Raw genomic sequence first — 17,788 nt, forward strand, 5'->3', positions numbered from 1 at the left:
AGATTGACAATGTTACTGATATCTAAATGTTTGCATTATTATAAGCCTTTGATCTATTATTTCAAGTGACATATATCTTGCAGCTTTTCTTAAGCTTAGTAATAAATGGTTGAATATAGACAAATTACAAGGTTACAATATTATCAGATAAATGAATTTTTTTTGTTTTGATGATCTAAACACTCTCACGCTGCAACATGATAGTGTCAATAGTACTTTTACAAATGTGTTAAAATGTTATACTGGCACAACACCCACTTTTGAGCTAGAATGTCGGGCACATTGTTGGGGCAAAATATAAAAAGCATCCAGTCTAAATAATATGCTATGGCTGACCTGGGAAAGATTTATGATGAGAAAAATCTCATTTCTGAAAATTATCTCAATGGGTTTGAAGCCTTGAAAATAAAGTCCAACAGCTGAAACAGCATACCCACAACCTAACTGGAACTGATGTCCCTAACAACCATTTGTTAGGTGAGAAAATAACTTTCACAATGAGTAATATTTAGTCAGTTTTGGTGAGGAAAAGAAATGTTTGTTAGTAGTGCATAAATCTGCTACAACATTTAGTGAGGAAAAGATACTTCATAAATTGTGAAAGCCCAGAACACGCTGGCTAATTTATACTGCTCCGTTAGCTGTGTGAAAACAATATCTTGCATTTAACAGTCATGTGATTTTCATGAAGATGCTGCGGTTGCACATGAATTGTTCATCAAACTGTCCAGAATAAGCTCAGTTTAATAATTACTAATAGAAGTACCTTATTAACATGATTTTTGTTAATGAGCGTCACTCTCTTGCATACAGTATAAATAGCTAGAAAAGAAATGTGGTTTGTATGCTGCTTGTAGACAGGCCAACAAGGGGCGAGGCCACATTAGATTTGGTACTGGGTAATGAACCTTCTTTCAGCTAACCAATTTCTGATCCAAATCGCTAAATCACCATCAATCCCACGCCTCCGTATTTTGTGCAAGAGCCTACCGTGGGGAACTTATTGAAGTCCATAATGAAATCCATATAGACCACATCAACCACTTTTCCCTCATCCACCTGTGTTAGATTTAGAGGTAGGTGATAGTGACCACAATTCAGTTATGTTTACTTTAGAGATGGAAAAGGATAGGTATACACCGCAGGGCATGAGTTATAGCTGGGGGAAAGGCAATTACAATGCAATTAGGCAAGATTTAGGATACATAGGATGGGGAAAGAAACTGCAGGGGATGGGCACAATAGAAACGTAGAGCTTATTCAAGGACCAACTACTGCAGGTCCTTGATAAGTATGACCCAGACAGCAAGAAAGAAGTGGTTGAGCGCAGGATCCGTGGTTTACTAAGGAAGTTAAATTTCTTGTCAAGAAGAAGAATGCTTATGTTGGAATGAGGTGTGATGGCTCAGTTAGGGTGCTTGAGAGTTACAAGTTAGATAGTAAAGACCTAAAGAGAGAGTTAAGAAGAGCCAGGAGGGGACATGAGAAGTCATTGGCGAATAGGATCAAGGAAATCCCTAAGGCTTTCTGTAGCTATATCAGGAATAAAAGAATGACTAGAGTAAGATTAGCACCATTCAAGCATCGTAGAGGGAAGTTGTGCATGGAGTTAGAGGAGATAAGGGAAGCGTTAAATGAATACTTTTCTTCAGTATTCACACTAAAAAAAGACAATGTGATCGAGGAGAATACTGAGAAACAAGCTACTAGACTAGATGGGATTGATGTGCATAAGGAGGAGGTGTTAGCAACTCTGGAAAGTGTAAAAATAGATAAGTCCCCTGGGCCGGATGCGATTTTATCCTAGGATTTTTTGGGAAGCTAGGGAGGAGATTGCCGAGCCTTTGGCTTTGATCTTTATGTCGTCGTTGTCTACAGGAGTAGTGCCAGAAGGCTGGAGGAGATCAAATGTTGTTCCCTGTTCAAGAAGGGAGTAGAGACAATCCTGGAAATTATAGACAAGTGTTGGAAAGGTTTATAAGAGATAGGATTTATAATCATCTAGACATGAATAAGTTGATTACGGATAGTCAACACGGTGTTGTGAAGGGTATGTCATGCCTCACAAACCATATTGAGTTTTTTGAGAAGGTGACCAAACAGGTGGATGAGGGAAACATGGTTGATGTGGTCTATATGGATTTCATTATGGACTTCAGTAAGTTCCCCACGGTAGGCTATTGCACAAAATATGAAGGCATGGGATTGAGGGTGATTTAGTAGTTTGAATCAGAAATTGGCTAGCTGAAAGAAGACAGAGGATGGTGGTTGATGGGAAATATTCATCCTGGAGTTCAGTTACTAGTGGGGCACCACAAGGATCTGTTTTGGGTCCAAAGTTGTTTGTCATTTATATAAATGACCTGGATGAGGGCACAGTAGGATGGGTTAGTAAATTTACAGATGGCACTAAGGTTGGTAGAGTTATGGATAGTGAGGAAGGATGTTGTACATTACAGTGTGACATAGCTAAGCTGCAGAGCTGAGCTGAGAGGTGGCAAATGGGAGTTTAATGCGGAAAAGTGTGAGGTGATTCACTTTGGAAGGAGCAACAGGAATGAAGAGTACTGGGCGAATGGTAAGATTCTTGATAGTATAGATGAGCAGAGAGATCTCGGTGTCCAGATACATAGATCTTTGAAAGTTGCCACCCAGTTGATAGGGTTGTTAAGAAGGCATAAGGTGTGTTAGTTTTTATTGGCAGAGGGATTGAGTTTCAGAATCATGAGATCATGCTGCAGCTGTACAAAACTCTGGTGCAGCCATATTTGGAGTATCGTATACAGTTATGGTCACTGGACTACAGGAGGATGTGGAAGCTTTGAAAAAGGTCCAGAGGAGATTTACTAGGGTGTTGCCTAGTATGGAGAGAAGATCTTATGAGGAAAGACTGAGGGACTTGAGGCTGTTTTCATTAGAGAGAGGTTGAGAGGCGGCTTAATTGAGACATATAAGATAATCACAGGGTTAGATAGGTTGGACAGTGAGAGTATTTTTCCTCGGATGGCAATGGCCAGCATGATGGGACATAGCTTTAAATTGAGGAGTGATAGATATAGGACAGATGTCAGAGGTAGTTTCTTTACTCAGAGAGTAGTAGGGGCGTGGAACGCACTGTCTGCAACAGTAGTAGTCTTGCCAACTTTAAGAGCATTTAAATGGTCATTGGATAGGCATGGGATGAGAATGGAATAGTGTAGGTTAAATGGTTCTACAGGTTGGTGTAACATCGTGGGCCGGAGGGCCTGTACTGCGCTGTAATGTTCCATGTTCTGCTTTTAAGTTGTTTAAGATGATTTTTAAAATGTCAAGTATTAAAGCTATGAGCTTTTTTATCCTCTGTTACGAGCTCACAATGTCAGCAACTTGTAACAAACATTTAAAAGATCTAAACCTGCAGAAACAAGTCTAATAATATGTTTGCCACAAGGTGTCCTACTGGGTCAGATGTAAATATTAGTATTTACACTAAGTTTTGAGATTTAACAAAGCTTTATGTAAAAATGAACATTTTAAACAAGCAAAGAATTTAAATATATGTCTTGTTATAGATAAGGGCTTGCTTTTACTAAAAATTACTAAACAGAGCCGAAAGTTATGACAGTTAAAATTAATACATACTCTTAAATCACAGCTATGCACCACCGTAAGAAAACTAATCACAGCTGAGAACTAATGGACACTTACTTCACAAGGTGTTTGAATAGAACTTGCATAGTGTCATGGTTTGGTTTAGGTAAGAGCCTGATTAGGTCGGCGATAGCCTCAACACGCTGCTTGTAGTCTGAAATTTCTGAAATTTATTAAATAGAACTGAATTTATTTGATTTGATTTATTGTTGATACAAATACCTAAATACAGCAAAAACAACTGTTTTGCATACTAACCAGACAAATCATACCTCAGGGTAACAGAACAGAGTGAAGAATAAAGTGTTACAGCTACAGAGAAGGTACAGAGAAAGATTAACTCTAATGTATGAGAGGACCGTTCATAAGTTTGATGACAGCAGTAAAGAAGACGTTCTTAAATCTATTAGTACATGTTTTCAAACCTTTATATCTTCTGCTCAATGGAAGAGGATGGAAGAGAGTATAACCAGGGTGGGAGGGTCTTTGATTACGTTGGCTGCTTCCCCGAGGCAGGGTGAAGTGTCGACAGAGTCAATGGAAGAAAGGGTGGTTCCCCTACATGCCCTTTTGTGTGTACATAATACTAATTATCCTCTGCAACAGAACTCACTTCATGCATTAATTAGCCCAGACTGGACAAGAATGTGGTCTATCTCTTAAGTAAAAGCAATTCTGTAGATTTAAGAACAGAATATTGTTCCTCTTTAAGGATTAGCTTTCATAAAGGTTTATCACAGCATCAACAAAGGTCAACTGAACAAAAAAGGTAGATATCTACTTCAAAGATTACCTTGATTTGTTTCATCACAGATGTTTACTGACCCAGTTTGTATTTCTATCACTTACTGTTTAACAAATTAACTGGGTACTCTTTTAGATTTTATATTGCACTTGCTTGCTAACAATGAATGCAAAGATTAAAATACAAAATTTATATTGGCAATTTTTCCCCCCAAAAAATTCATTCTCAGGATGTTGATGCCACTGGTAAGACTGGCATTTGTCATTTGCCAGTTACCCTTGGAAAGGTATTGATGGATCTTCTGCTAAACATGGTCAAGGTAGTTGGAACTTAATGGAATGTTGCAAATGCCTCTCTGTGGCCAAACTGTGCATTACAAGCCATTGTAAAACATGATTATACATTGATACAAGCTTACAAAACACCGACCAGTAAAACTGAGAAGAGATGATTTTACTAAAAGGTACAATTTCAGTTTATCACTGAATAATGACAAATGCTACAAAATTAACCAAATTCATTAAATGAGTGATAACACTTTCCAGTAATGATTCTAGAAATTTTGGGAACCAGTGGGGTAGTGGCATCCTTTGAGAAAAATGATCTTGACACCCAGGATTGTGAGCCTTTAAAACTCTCTTCCTCAAAAGGTATTGGAAGCAGAATCTCTGAATACTTTTAAGGCAGAGGTAGATAGGTTCGTGATAAGCAAGGATGACAGCTTTTTGGAAGTAGATGATAAAATGAAGTAATCAGACCAGTCACGATCTTATTGAATAGTGAAGCAAGGTAAAGGGGTTGAGTGGCCTACTCCCCATTATATGTTCACATACACATGGGTCTGTATGTTTAGTACAAATGAAGATGGTTTTAATGAGGAACATAGGACCAGGAGAAGGCCAAAGAGTCTTATGTGCCTGCCCCACCCATCAACACGATCATGGCTGATCAAACATTTCAATATTTTCAGCCACCCCATCACCATAACCCTGTACGTCCCTGATAATTTGAAATCTACCAATCTTTACCTTAAACATCTCAAAAACTGAGCCCCCACAGACCTCTCTGGTTGAGAATTCCAAGTTTTACAACTCTGTGAAAAAATGCTCCTTATCTTGGACCCAAGGGCCATCCCCCTTATATTTAAATTGTGTCCCCTAGTTCTAGACTCCCCTAACCAGCTGAAACATCTTGTCTTCATCTAACCATTTAATTATTTCATTGGTTTCATGCTTTGAAGTGCCCAATTTCTCTTCACAGGATAGTACCTTCCCCTCTTTCAATCCAGGGAACAAGTCTGCTGAACCATCATCACAACCCTACTAAGGCAGTACTCCGGGTCTGGACTAACCAAGCTATGTACAAACGAAGCACAATCTTCCTCAAATCTCTGTGAAAAAGGCTAATCTTTTAGTTTGCAAATTGATGCTTTTCTACATCTATACTCCCTACCTCTTAATATTTAAGAAATACTCTCCATGGGTCAGTCCCTCCCATCAAAATGGATAGTCTCACATTTTTCCATATTATATTTCATCTGCCATGTTTCTGTCCATTCACTGGGCCTGTCAGAGTATCACTGGCTCAGAACTGACTGCAAGACAGGGAAGATCCCTGGAAAAGTACTAATGAGGATTGACTCCTGGAAGATTGATCTTCAGCAACTGAGAACATCTTACGTGTAATCAGATATCATTTCTGATGCAAAAGATTTTCTTCTGACCTCCCTGGAATAAGCTTTCTGCTTAATTACAACCATTTATTTCATTTTCACCTCGAGACTGTCAACATCAAACTGAGGGTATATATGGTATTATAACCTGTGCAAGTGATTTTGCATTCTATTATCAATTACCAACTTCCAATTTTCCATAAAAAGTCTCAAGAGTGAATAAAAGTCTTGGAGTATTTTGTCCCCCTCAAACTGCGAAGTCAGTTTCACATCAGACAACCTGCAGTCACTTTGTACACAGCAAACTCCCAAAGACAGTAGTGTGATTATGACTAACCAACCCTGTTTTTGTGATATTCGTTATGGGGTAACCCCTTTTCTTTGAAGTAATGCTGTGGTTTTGTTTTTAAAACAACACCGAAGAGTCTTGGCTTAACATCTCCATTGAAAGTACAGTACGCCCCAGTGCTGCAGAAGAGGGTCATCCCAGATTGTTGTAGTCATGTTCTGAAGTTGGTCTTGGTATTAAGACTGCTGTACATTGAGTCAAGATTAGTACACTATGATCAAACAATCATAACTTCGTCTAAATCAGCAATTTTAAAAATGTGATGAAGACACCATTAACCTCTGATTTTCACTTACTAACTGCATTGACAAAGTCATTAAAGAGATGATATGTGAACAGAGGTTCTGGTAGTTCTCTGAAAAACATCTTGAGAGCCCCAGTAATGACATTGATATCCTCCCATTTACTGTCGTTCAGGTCCAGCTTCTCATCTGTAAGGAAGGCATAGTTCATTTGTAAGTTTAAGATTGTTTGTGAAATGCTATTTTCAATCCTCTGAGTTTTAACAAGTTATATCTGAAAACTAAATAGCACTTTTTAGGCATATTGTATTTTTGGCTGTGATCAAAGCTGAGCCAAACTGAATGAGAAGAGCATTTAATTTTCCACTTGCAACTTTAGAACTTTCAGGGCTCAAAATGAAGTTGATCAATTTCAACAATAAATTCTCTTCCCTAATTTAATACCATATGAGACCCCGCCCCCCTCCCCATCCAAACTCTCTGCCATCAGCCAATTCTACGCTTCATCAAATTGTTCACTACCACCATTTTCCCTTTGCTTTTTCCTCTGGAATACACATTTTATCTGTTTTTTCAGGCACCCTCTGTTTTGTTTTACAGCATAGGAACCATAATTTATCCACACCCCACCCCCTTCAATTCTGAACTCCAGTCATATTGGAGTTGAAACATTAGCTCTGTTTTCAGGTGAACAGGTCTGAAGTTCTCCAGCGCTTTCTATTAAGCAAATCTTCCAAATCAGGAAAGAACCAACAATCTGACTTGAGTCAAAAAGATGATTAATTTTCCAATTTTTCACAATGCTCATGTAGTACAATCATCAGAGTCCCTACAGTGCAGAAAGAGACCATTCAGCTCAGCAAGTCTACACAGACTCTCCAATAAGCATCTCACCCAGACCCACTGGCTTTGGCAATGCACAGGCCCAGCAAAGGCAGTACAGAATTTATATTCTTTCGAACATTCAGATGCACAGGCAACCAAACATTACTGTAGGTAATCAATGTTTTCCAGGATCAATTTTCATTTTCAAAGGTTTGGGGCCTCAGGTGGATACACAGTTCTCAACCATCTTCCACAGTCCCCAAAACTGGAAAAGAGTTTCACGGAAAACATTTGTGACAATCAGATTTCCCTCCCCATTTTCTGATTTCTGGTAAGGCATTCAGCTAGTTCTGCTTAGGTCTCAACAGGAATTGTGATCATCATGTTTTTGAAATTCAGCTCAAATCACTTTTTAAAAAATACTAATGTATGCTCATGCACAAACCGCTGACTTTTAGTAGCTGTTACAATGTGACCTGGTTGCAAGTGTTTTGTTTAAACATATGTTATGTTTTGCAGTATGTACCGTGTACAAGGCACACTGCAGAAATTCACCAAAGGTGCTTAGAAAGCACCTTCCAAAGTCATGACCACTTTCACCTAGAAAGACAAGGGGAGCATATACATGGGAACACTACCACTTGCAAGTTCCCCTCCAAGCCACCCACCATTCTGATTTGAAATTATATCATTGCTCCTTCACTGTTGCTGGGTCAAAATCCTGGAATTCCTTCCCTAGGGACACTGTGATCCAATTACCGCACATGGACTGCAGCTGTTCAAGGCTGCAGCTCATCACCACCTTCTCCAGGGCACCTCAGGACAGGGAATAAATGCTGGCCCAGCCAGCAATACCCCACATCCCATGAGTGAATAAAAAAAAGATGGTCTTTTGTACATTTTTATTTATGGATCTGTTTCATGGATTTTCATTATAGATCACCAACCCTTTCCATTTAGCCATTCCTCCTTGATTGGGGTCTTTAAAATTGCCCATTCAACAGAACAACCGGAAAACATTAAGTGCCTGTTAAAAAGGAAAACCCTTCCATGGTGGAATCACATGTCAAGTAAAAGTGGATGGCTGAAGTTATTCAAGGACAAATGTTTTAGCTGCAAATTAGTCTTAAAATAAATTGTTAAGCTTTTGTGAAAGTTATAAACTCTGGCATCCAAGGTCTGTTATTTGTAAAGTTAGCTTAGGAACAATTTAGCAATTTTGAAGGTCATTGAATGTTTTAATTTCACTGCATTGTGAATCCAGAGATGATTGGTTTGGTTTGCTATCCGTGTTGTAACACTTGTTAGCCAGCTAATTTTCTATTCATGCTGATATGTTACTACCTACACCCGGAGCTCTTATTTTCCACAATAAACTCCAATGTGGCACTTGACAAATGCCTTCTGGAAATCTAGATGTATGATATCCACAGCATGCATTACCTCTTCAAACAACTTCAATAGATTGATCAAACAAGATTACACTTTCACAAAACCATGCTTACTCTGTCTGATTACTCTGAATTTATCCTGTGCATGGCCAATGTTTAACTGATTCATTGGAGTTCTTTGAAGAACTAACATGTGCTGTGAATAAAAGGGAACTGGTGTACATAGGCTCGTTTATAGATGAAACTGGTAAAATCCAAGTTTGGGCTGACATGTGTCAGGTAACATTTATGCCACTTGAACCCAATTCAGTAATTATCTCCATAGAAATTTCATATTTGTTAATATGTTAAGTATGCTAAGGTTCATGTGTATAATTTGGTATCAAAAAATCTTTCTTGATAGACACATAAATTACTATCAACGTCCGTCTTCCTCACTTCAGCTTTATAATTATATACAGCTCACTTTATAATTACATCTAATTCTGCTCATGAACAACTTTTCTGAGTCTACAGCTATTTAAAAAACAAAAATGCTACCAGCAACATAATGCCTTGTTTTACAGGTTTATACCCTTAATTAAGTTGTTCTTAATTTTGTCAGGGTTCTTTGATCTTGGTGTTGTATACAAGGAAGAACAGTCTGAGAGCAACTAAATTCATGGCATCATTCCACACTTCAACATTTTGATCTAGCGAATCCTTAGTAGAGACCTGAAAGTAAATTACTTTCCATACCTAATACAATCCTAGAATTTTACTGTACAAAAATAGGCCATTTGGCTCCCAAAAGAATAACCCAGCTAGGTCCCATTCTCCAGCCCTACCTCGGTAGCCTTCTAAATGCATCACTTTCAAATATAAATCTAGCTTTCTCTTGAAACCTCCTAGGGAATCCACCTCCACCACTCTCCCAGGTAGTGTATACCAAATCCTAACAACAGAATAAAGAGATTTATCCACATCTCACTCCTAACCCTCTTGCTGATAATCTTGAAATTGTGACCCCTAGGTAATGACATACCAGCTAATGGAAACAGAACATTCTTCTTTACCCGGTAAGAATTGTTCATAATTTTGAACACTTCAGTAAAGTCACCTCTTAATCTCTCTGCTCAAAGGAGAATAGGCCCAATTTCTCAAATCTTTTGTCTAAAACCCCTCATTCCTGGTATCATTTTAGTAAATCTTCTTTTTACTCCCTTCACATCCTTCCTTAAATAAGGGACCCAGAACAAATGTGGTCTGACCAATGACCAGGAAGTCTAACCTCTTGCATTCTGTGCAAAAAATTCAAATACCCTGAAATTGCAAGTGTGCTAATCCAAATTTACATACATTAGGCTCTCTTGCTGACTATACACAATGGCACCTTAAAAAGATGCTGTGCTTTATAAAATGTCTTACCATGGTTGACTGCAAAGCGAAGCTTTTGTATGACAGCCAGGTTACCACTCACTCTATACAAACCATCAACGTTTAAGCCTAATGACATAAGATGAAAAATGTAAGTTCAGGCAAGGACTTCAAGAACAACAAATTCTTGGGCTAGGAAAAATAAACAAGAGCAGAAATTGCTGAAGAAACATAGAATTGAATGATGGTTACTGGTCTCAAACGTTAATTGTTTTTCTCTCTACATAGATTCAATAAAATTTAATTTATTAAAAAAATCTGGAATTAAGAGTCTAATGATGACCATGAAGACACTATTGATTGTCGGAAAAACCCATCTGGTTCACTCATGTCCTTTAGGGAAGGAAACTCCTGGTCTGGCCTACATGTGACTCTAGACCCACAACTAAGTGGCTGACTCTTAACTGCTCTCTGGGCAATTAGGAATAGGCAATAAATGCTGGCCCAGCCAGCAATGTCCACATCCTGTGAATGAATTTTCAAAAATGCTGCCAGACCTCCTGTGTTTCTCCTGCAATTTCTAGCTTGATTAGTTTCCAGCATCCACAAATCTTTGTTTCATTCTAGACTAAGAGACCTGAATTGTGAAAATGTTATAGGTAATGTTTTCAGATTTCCATTATTTTCTTTGATACAATGAAGATGTATTAGAATAAAATGTGATCCACTGAAATTTATTTCAAATTAATGAAAGCGCTGAGATAGCATTTTATTTTAGAATTTTGTGCCATTACTTTGAAAGGGTAATACTTCTGATTGTATTAGAGAAGTTTTACAAATTAAATTATTGTCTTTTGAAGAATCAACTCTTAGAATGCCATACCCTCTCTCTCCACGTGGTCAATACACATCATCACAAATTTTGGTACAGTTGAATTCTCTCTTTGACAAAGACTACTTAAATTGCATCCAAATACTTGATCTGTATAAAACAAAAGTGAAAGGCAAAGTAATTCATTTTCAGATAACAGCCCAAATTGAGGGCAACAGTGATTATCACAATTAAGGGATAAATCAGAAAATAACTGTGGCACCAGCAATGTGTAGTTAACTGCAAAAGTCAGAAAGTTGCTAGTTAAGATGCCCTTTTGCTTGACAGGCATCTGTCAGATATCTTTCCCAGAAACATAGCATTCAAATATAAAGCAGTTGTGAAGTTGGGGCACTTACCATTAAAAACACCAGAGAAGTTAGGTCCTTTCCATTCAAGTGTAAAGCAAATTTTATGTCTGCAAAACTTAATTACTACAATATTTTCAGTTTCAGATGGTTATGTTTAGAGTCTTATTTAGTCTGATTTTAAATAATATCAGAGATTTTAAGCTTTTTCTTCCTGTCCCTTATCACAGTCTCTCTTAATCCCACTCTTACTTCTGAATACAGCCTCGTACTGAATTAAATATTTTAACTTATATTTTCTGGTTTAGATGTTGCAACTCAGTAAGAATTCTTCATTCAGATTTGACAATATGGCATCCATCCTGTTTGTTACCCGTTTTGCACGGACCCCAGATCCCTGGTAGACAGTACTGGACTGCCTGACAACTGCAAATTGCTGTGTAAGTGGCCAAAGAAAGCCAATGAGTAACTGTAAGCGCAATAAACTGTCCATGCTGTTCAGCTGCCAACGATTACAAAACCTGGGACTAATATTTCCTTGATATCACTTTTCCTATTCAGATTTATTGAGTTTAGGAAACCATGAATTTAATTATTTTCTTAACGAGTTTCTTTGGTAACCATGAGCCCTTTGACAAAATGTTTTTCTGCTACGATAACATTCTCAGAATACAATTACTACACAATTTTCTGAAGAAAACAAATGTTCTTAAACCAGATATATTTGGTTCTTACAGAGGAAGGGGAGAGGAAATTGTAGACTCACTGGCCCCAATTTTCAAAGTCTTCTTAGATTTGGTTGGTGTCAAACACTTGAGAAATGCAAATGTTTCATCCTTACAAGATGATGTAAAGATAAACCCAGCATCTAAAATCCAGTTAGTTTAATCTTAGCAGGAGCAAGCTTTTAGAAACAAGAGTCACTTGGGCAAATGTCAGGAAAGTCAGCATATTCAGGGCAAATCTTGTTTCAAAAACATGCTTGAATGTCTTGCTGCAACAACAGAGACTGATGAGGGCAACAGTCTTGATCCAAATGGCATTTGATAAAGTGCCATACAGCAAACATGCAAGCAAAGTTTGAACTCGAGGAATAAAAAGGTACAGTAACAATATGAATATATTGACTGAATAGCAAGAAAGAGTCAGTCATACTGAAAGGTTCTTCATCAAACTGGAGAAGGGCTCATAGGGAATTTCCTGAAAAGTCAGTATTAGGACCCCTATTCATTATGAAACATAACAAAGCATATTAATGAGCTAGAGCTTGGAATACAGGGCACAATCTCAAAACTGACAGGATAGTGTAGAAGCTCAAAAGGACATGGATAGGTTAGTGTAATATAGTGGCAGATGAAATTTAAAGAGGAAGAAATGTGAAGTGATTCATTTTGTTAAAATGAGTTAGAAAGATAAAGGGTCCAATTCAAAATACTTTCGCAGTGGCAAAGGCATCTGCATGTCTATGTGCACAACTCATTCAAAAGACTGGACAGGTTAATAAAGCATTAGGGATCTTGGCTCTTAAAAATAGGAAAAATAGGAAACTGGTTTGGTCTCAACTAGAGTATTGCATTGAGGAAAATTGAGGAACAAATTAAGGAAGATGTCAAGGCAATAGTTCCACATTGAGAGATTTCAGCTATGAAGACTGACTACAGAATCTGAAAAAAGAAAGTTGAGAAAGGAGATTTAGAGTCGTAGAGTCATGGAGATCTACAGCATGGAAACAGACCCTTCGGTCCAACCCTTCCATGCCGATCAGATATCCCAACCGAATCTAGTCCCACCAGCCAGCACCCGGCCCATATCCCTCCAAACCCTTCCTATTCATATACCCATCCAAATGCCTTTTAAATGTTGCAATTGTACCAGCCTCCACCACTTCCTCTAGGAACTCATTCCAGACACGTACCACCCTCTGTGTGAAAAGGTTGCCCCTTAGGCCTCTTTTATATCTTTCCCCTCTCACCCTAAACTTATGCACTCTGGTTCTCCACTCCCCGACCTAGGGAAAATACTTTGTCTATTTATCCTATCCATGCCCCTCATGATTTTATAAACCTCTATAAGGTCATCCCTCAACATCCGACGCTCCAGGAAAAACAGCCCCAGCCTGTTCAGCATTTCCCCATAGCTCAAATCCTCCAACCCTGGCAACATCCTTCCAAATCTTTTCAGAACTCTTTCAAGTTTCACAACATATTTCCGATAGGAAGTAGACCAGAATTGCACGCAATATTCCAACAATGGCCTAACCAATGTCCTGTACAGCTGCAACATGACCTCCCAATTCCTGTACTCAATACTCTGACCAATAAAAGAAAGCATACCAAACGCCTTCTTCACTATCCTATCTACCTGCGACTCCACTTTCAAGGAGCTATGAACCTGAACTCCAAGGTCTCTTTGTTCAGCAACACTCTCTAGAATCTTTCCATTAAGTGTATATGTCCTGCTAAGATTTGCTTTTCCAAAATGCAGCACCTCACATTTATCTAAATTAAACTCCATCTGCCACTTCTCAGCCCATTGGCCCATCTAGTCAAGATCCTGTTGTAATCGGAGGTAACCTTCTTCGCTGTCCACTACACCTCCAATTTTGGTGTCATCTGCAAACTTACTAACTGTACCGCTTATGCTCACAACCAAATAATTCATATAAATGACAAAAAGTAGAGGACCCAGCACCAATCCTTGTGGCACTCCACTGGTCACAGGCCTCCAGTCTGAAAAACAACCCTCCACCACCACCCTCTGTTTTCTACTTTTGAGCCAGTTCTGTATCCAAATGGCTAGTTCTCCCTGTATTCCATGAGATCTAACCCTGCTAATCAGTCTCCCATGGGGAACCTTGTTGAACACCTTACTGAAGTCCATATAGATCACATCTACTGCTCATCAATCTTCTTTGTTACTTCTTCAAAAAACTCAATCAAGTTTGTGAGACATGATTTCCCATGCACAAAGCCATGTTGACTATCCCTAATCAGTCCTTCCCTTTCCAAATACATTTACATCCTGTCCCTCAGGATTCCCTCCAACAACTTGCCCACCACTGTCAGACTCACTGGTCTATAGTTTCTTGGCTTGTCCTTACCACCCTTCTTAAACAGTGGCAACAGGTTAGCCAACCTCCAGTCTTGCGGCACCTCACCTGTGACTATCGATGATACAAATATCTCAGCAAGAGGCCCAGCAATCACTTCCCTAGATTCCCACAGAGTTCTAGGGTACACCTGATCAGGTCCTGGGGATTATATCCACCTTTCAATACATCTAGCACTTCCTCCTCTGTAATATGGACATTTTGCAAGGTGTCACCATCTATTTCCCAACATTCTATATCTTCCATATCCTTTTCCACAGTAAATACTGATGCAAAATACTCATTTAGTATCTCCCCCATTTTCTGTGGCTCCACACAAAGGCCACCTTGCTGATGTTTGAGGGGCCCTATTCTCTCCCTAGATAGAAATAATCAAAATTATGAAGGATGTGAACAGAGTACATGGGAATAAACTGGTCCCACTGTTGGAAGAACTAAGTACCAGAGGATATGCTTTTGAGATTTAAAAAAAAGGTAACTATATGCCAGATAGCTTAACACGTTGTTGGGAAAATGTTGAGCATTTAGAAGCCCACAGTATAATCAAGCAGAGTGAGCATTGTTTGATGATGAGGATATCATGCCTGACAAATTTATTACACTTCCTTGAGGAAGTGGCACACAGCATAGATAAAGAAGAACTAGTAGATGTAATATATTTGGATTTACAAAAGGCATTCAATAAGGTACCACACAGAAAGCTACTTAATAAGAAAACGTGATATTGAGGATAGTATATTGATATGGATAAAGAACTAGCTAACTAATAGAAGGCAGAGGATTGGGATAACAGGGCTATATTCAGGGCAGCAACTGTAACTAATGGAGTGCCAAAGGAATCAGTGCGGAGGCCACAATTATTTACAATATGTATTGACAAGGTGATAAGCGGCACGGTGGCACCGTAGTTAGCACTGCTGCCTCACAGCGCCAGAGACCTGGGTACAATTCCCGCCTCAGGCGACTGACTGTGTGGAGTTTGCACATTCTCCCCGTGTCTGCGTGGGTTTCCTCCGGGTGCTCCGGTTTCCTCCCACAGTCCAAAAATGTGCAGGTCAGGTGAATTGGCCATGCTAAATTGCCCATAGTGTTAGCTAAGGGGTAAATGTAGGAGTATGGGTGGGTTGCGCTTCAGCGGGTCGGTGTGGACTTGTTGGGCCGAAGGGCCTGTTTCCATATTGTAAGTAATCTAATCTTAAAAAAACCAACTTTGTGGATGACATAAAAACAGGTGGAAAGGCCAATAAGGGGAAAAATTTAGAGATGGCAGTTTAGGCTATAAAGCAAGTAGATACAACAAGCTATTTTGATAACAATATCCAGAACTTGACAGGAAGGGACAGAGTACACAAACAGAGAAAACCAAGCAGTGAACAGAATCAAAAGGGATTAAAATATAGTAAAGAGGTAAAATTGATGGTTCTTTACTTGAATGCATGTGGTATTCAGAATAAAATAATGGCTCAAAAATGGTTAAATGGGTCTGACCTTCAAGTCATTACAGAGTCATGCTTACAAAGAAATCAAAACAGAATTAAATATTCAGGTATATGTGACTTTTCAAAATGGCAAGCAACAGGAAAGATTGGTGGGATAGCACTGTTGGCAAGGGATGGAATAAATATCATAAAACATACAATCCATACAGGTGAAGGCAAGAAGGCACTGGTAGGAGTCTACATGCACTGTAATAGTAGGTATATGGTGGGACAGGGAATAGATAAAGAAATAATGAGGACAGGTAACAAAGGCAATACATTGATCATGCATGACTTTAAATCTTCATGTAGATTGGGATAGACAGATGGACAGAAGTAGCTGCAGGGAACTACTGTGAGTATATTTGGGACAGTTTTCTAAAGCAATAAGTTCGGAGTCAAAACAGGGATCAGGCTATTTTAGATCTGGTGATGTGTAATGAGGCAGGTTTAATAAATAACTTCAGTGTAGAAGATACCCAGAAAATAGTGACCATAGCTGAAGAGCTGGCTGAAGTGGACTGGAAAAGCAGTTTAGTAGCAAAAACAATTAAGGAACAATAGCAGACATTTAAGACATAGTTAATAGGTCACAGCAAAGACACATCCCTGTGATGAAGAAGAATTCGAGGAATGGGTAAGTTAAAGATAGCATCAGATTGAAAAATAAACAGGGAATGTGGCAAAGCTTAATGAAAAGCCAGAAGGAAAGTTTTAAAAACCAACAAAAGGTGACGAAAAAATAAAGAGGGAGAAGTTGTGAGGGCAAACTTAAAAGCAACATTAAATGAGACGGAAAGAGCTTCTTGAAATGTATCAAACGAAAAAAGTCGAATTGAACATAGGACCTTTAGGGAACAAGGCTTGGAAAATAATAATGGGGAACCAGAAACTGGCAGAGGAATTGAATAAATAATTTGCATCAGTCTTCACAGTAGAAGACCTGAAAATCATTCCAATATTACTAAATAATCAATGGAAGGAGAATATAGGAAATAAACAGAAAAATCATCACGAAAGAAAAAGTGCCACGTAAACTAAAGACACTAAAAACTGATAAATCCCTTAGAAGTGATGAGATGCATTTCAGGATATTAGAGGAAGTAGCTACAGTGAGAATGGTGGTAATCTTCCTACCGTCCTTAGATCTTGGAAAAGTTTCAAAGGATTGGAAACTGCTAATGTATCACCTTTATTTCATAAAAGGAAAGGAGGCAAAAGAAAAGGCAACTGTAGGCCAGTTTTTGAGAAGGTAACAAGCAGGGCAGATAAAGAGGAAGCAGTTGATGTAATAGCTCGATTTCAAAAGGCATTTGATAAGTCACTACATATTAGGCTACGTAGTAAGATAGAAGCTGATGGTGTTGGAGTTATATGTTAGCATAGATCAAGGAGTTGCTAATTCAAGACAGTTGGGAAAAGGGGGGCATTTTCAGGATGGTAACCTGCGAATAGTGGAGTGGCAGAGGGATCAGTGCTAGGGCCACAATTATTTACAAAACATATAGAGTTGGATGGGGAATGTAAATGTACCACAGCCAAGTCTACAGATGACACAAAGATAGGCAGGAAAACCAGTGCCAAGGATGATACTGTCTGCAGAGGGATATAAACAATTGGGCAAAAACTTGGCAGATAGAATATAATGTGAGGATTTGTGAGGTTATGGACTTTGGCTGGAAGATGAGCTGAATATTAATTAAATGGGGAAGACTACAGAAAGCTGTTGTAGAGGGATTTGGGGGTCCTAATGCAAGTATCACAAAATGCTAGCATGCCTTTCTATAGTAATAAGGAAGACAAATGTAATGT

At 38.7% G+C, this 17,788-nt stretch overlaps 1 protein-coding gene across 10 annotated transcripts in view; it reads right to left on the reverse strand.

Moving 5' to 3' along the window:
- Window positions 1-17,788, reverse strand: part of arhgap12b (Rho GTPase activating protein 12b) — a 196,597-nt gene that overhangs the window by 1,380 nt on the left and 177,429 nt on the right. For all 10 annotated transcript variants that reach the window (XM_072576100.1, XM_072576099.1, XM_072576097.1 and 7 more), the window contains 4 exons: window positions 11,094-11,192; window positions 10,262-10,339; window positions 6,693-6,827; window positions 3,688-3,793 (listed from right to left, as the gene is read on the reverse strand). In XM_072576100.1, the coding sequence (XP_072432201.1) occupies window positions 3,688-3,793; window positions 6,693-6,827; window positions 10,262-10,339; window positions 11,094-11,192 (418 nt within the window). The remainder of the gene's footprint in view (window positions 1-3,687; window positions 3,794-6,692; window positions 6,828-10,261; window positions 10,340-11,093; window positions 11,193-17,788) is intronic.

This window comes from Chiloscyllium punctatum, chromosome 8 (assembly GCF_047496795.1).
Source record: "Chiloscyllium punctatum isolate Juve2018m chromosome 8, sChiPun1.3, whole genome shotgun sequence".
Lineage (NCBI taxonomy): Eukaryota > Metazoa > Chordata > Chondrichthyes > Orectolobiformes > Hemiscylliidae > Chiloscyllium > Chiloscyllium punctatum.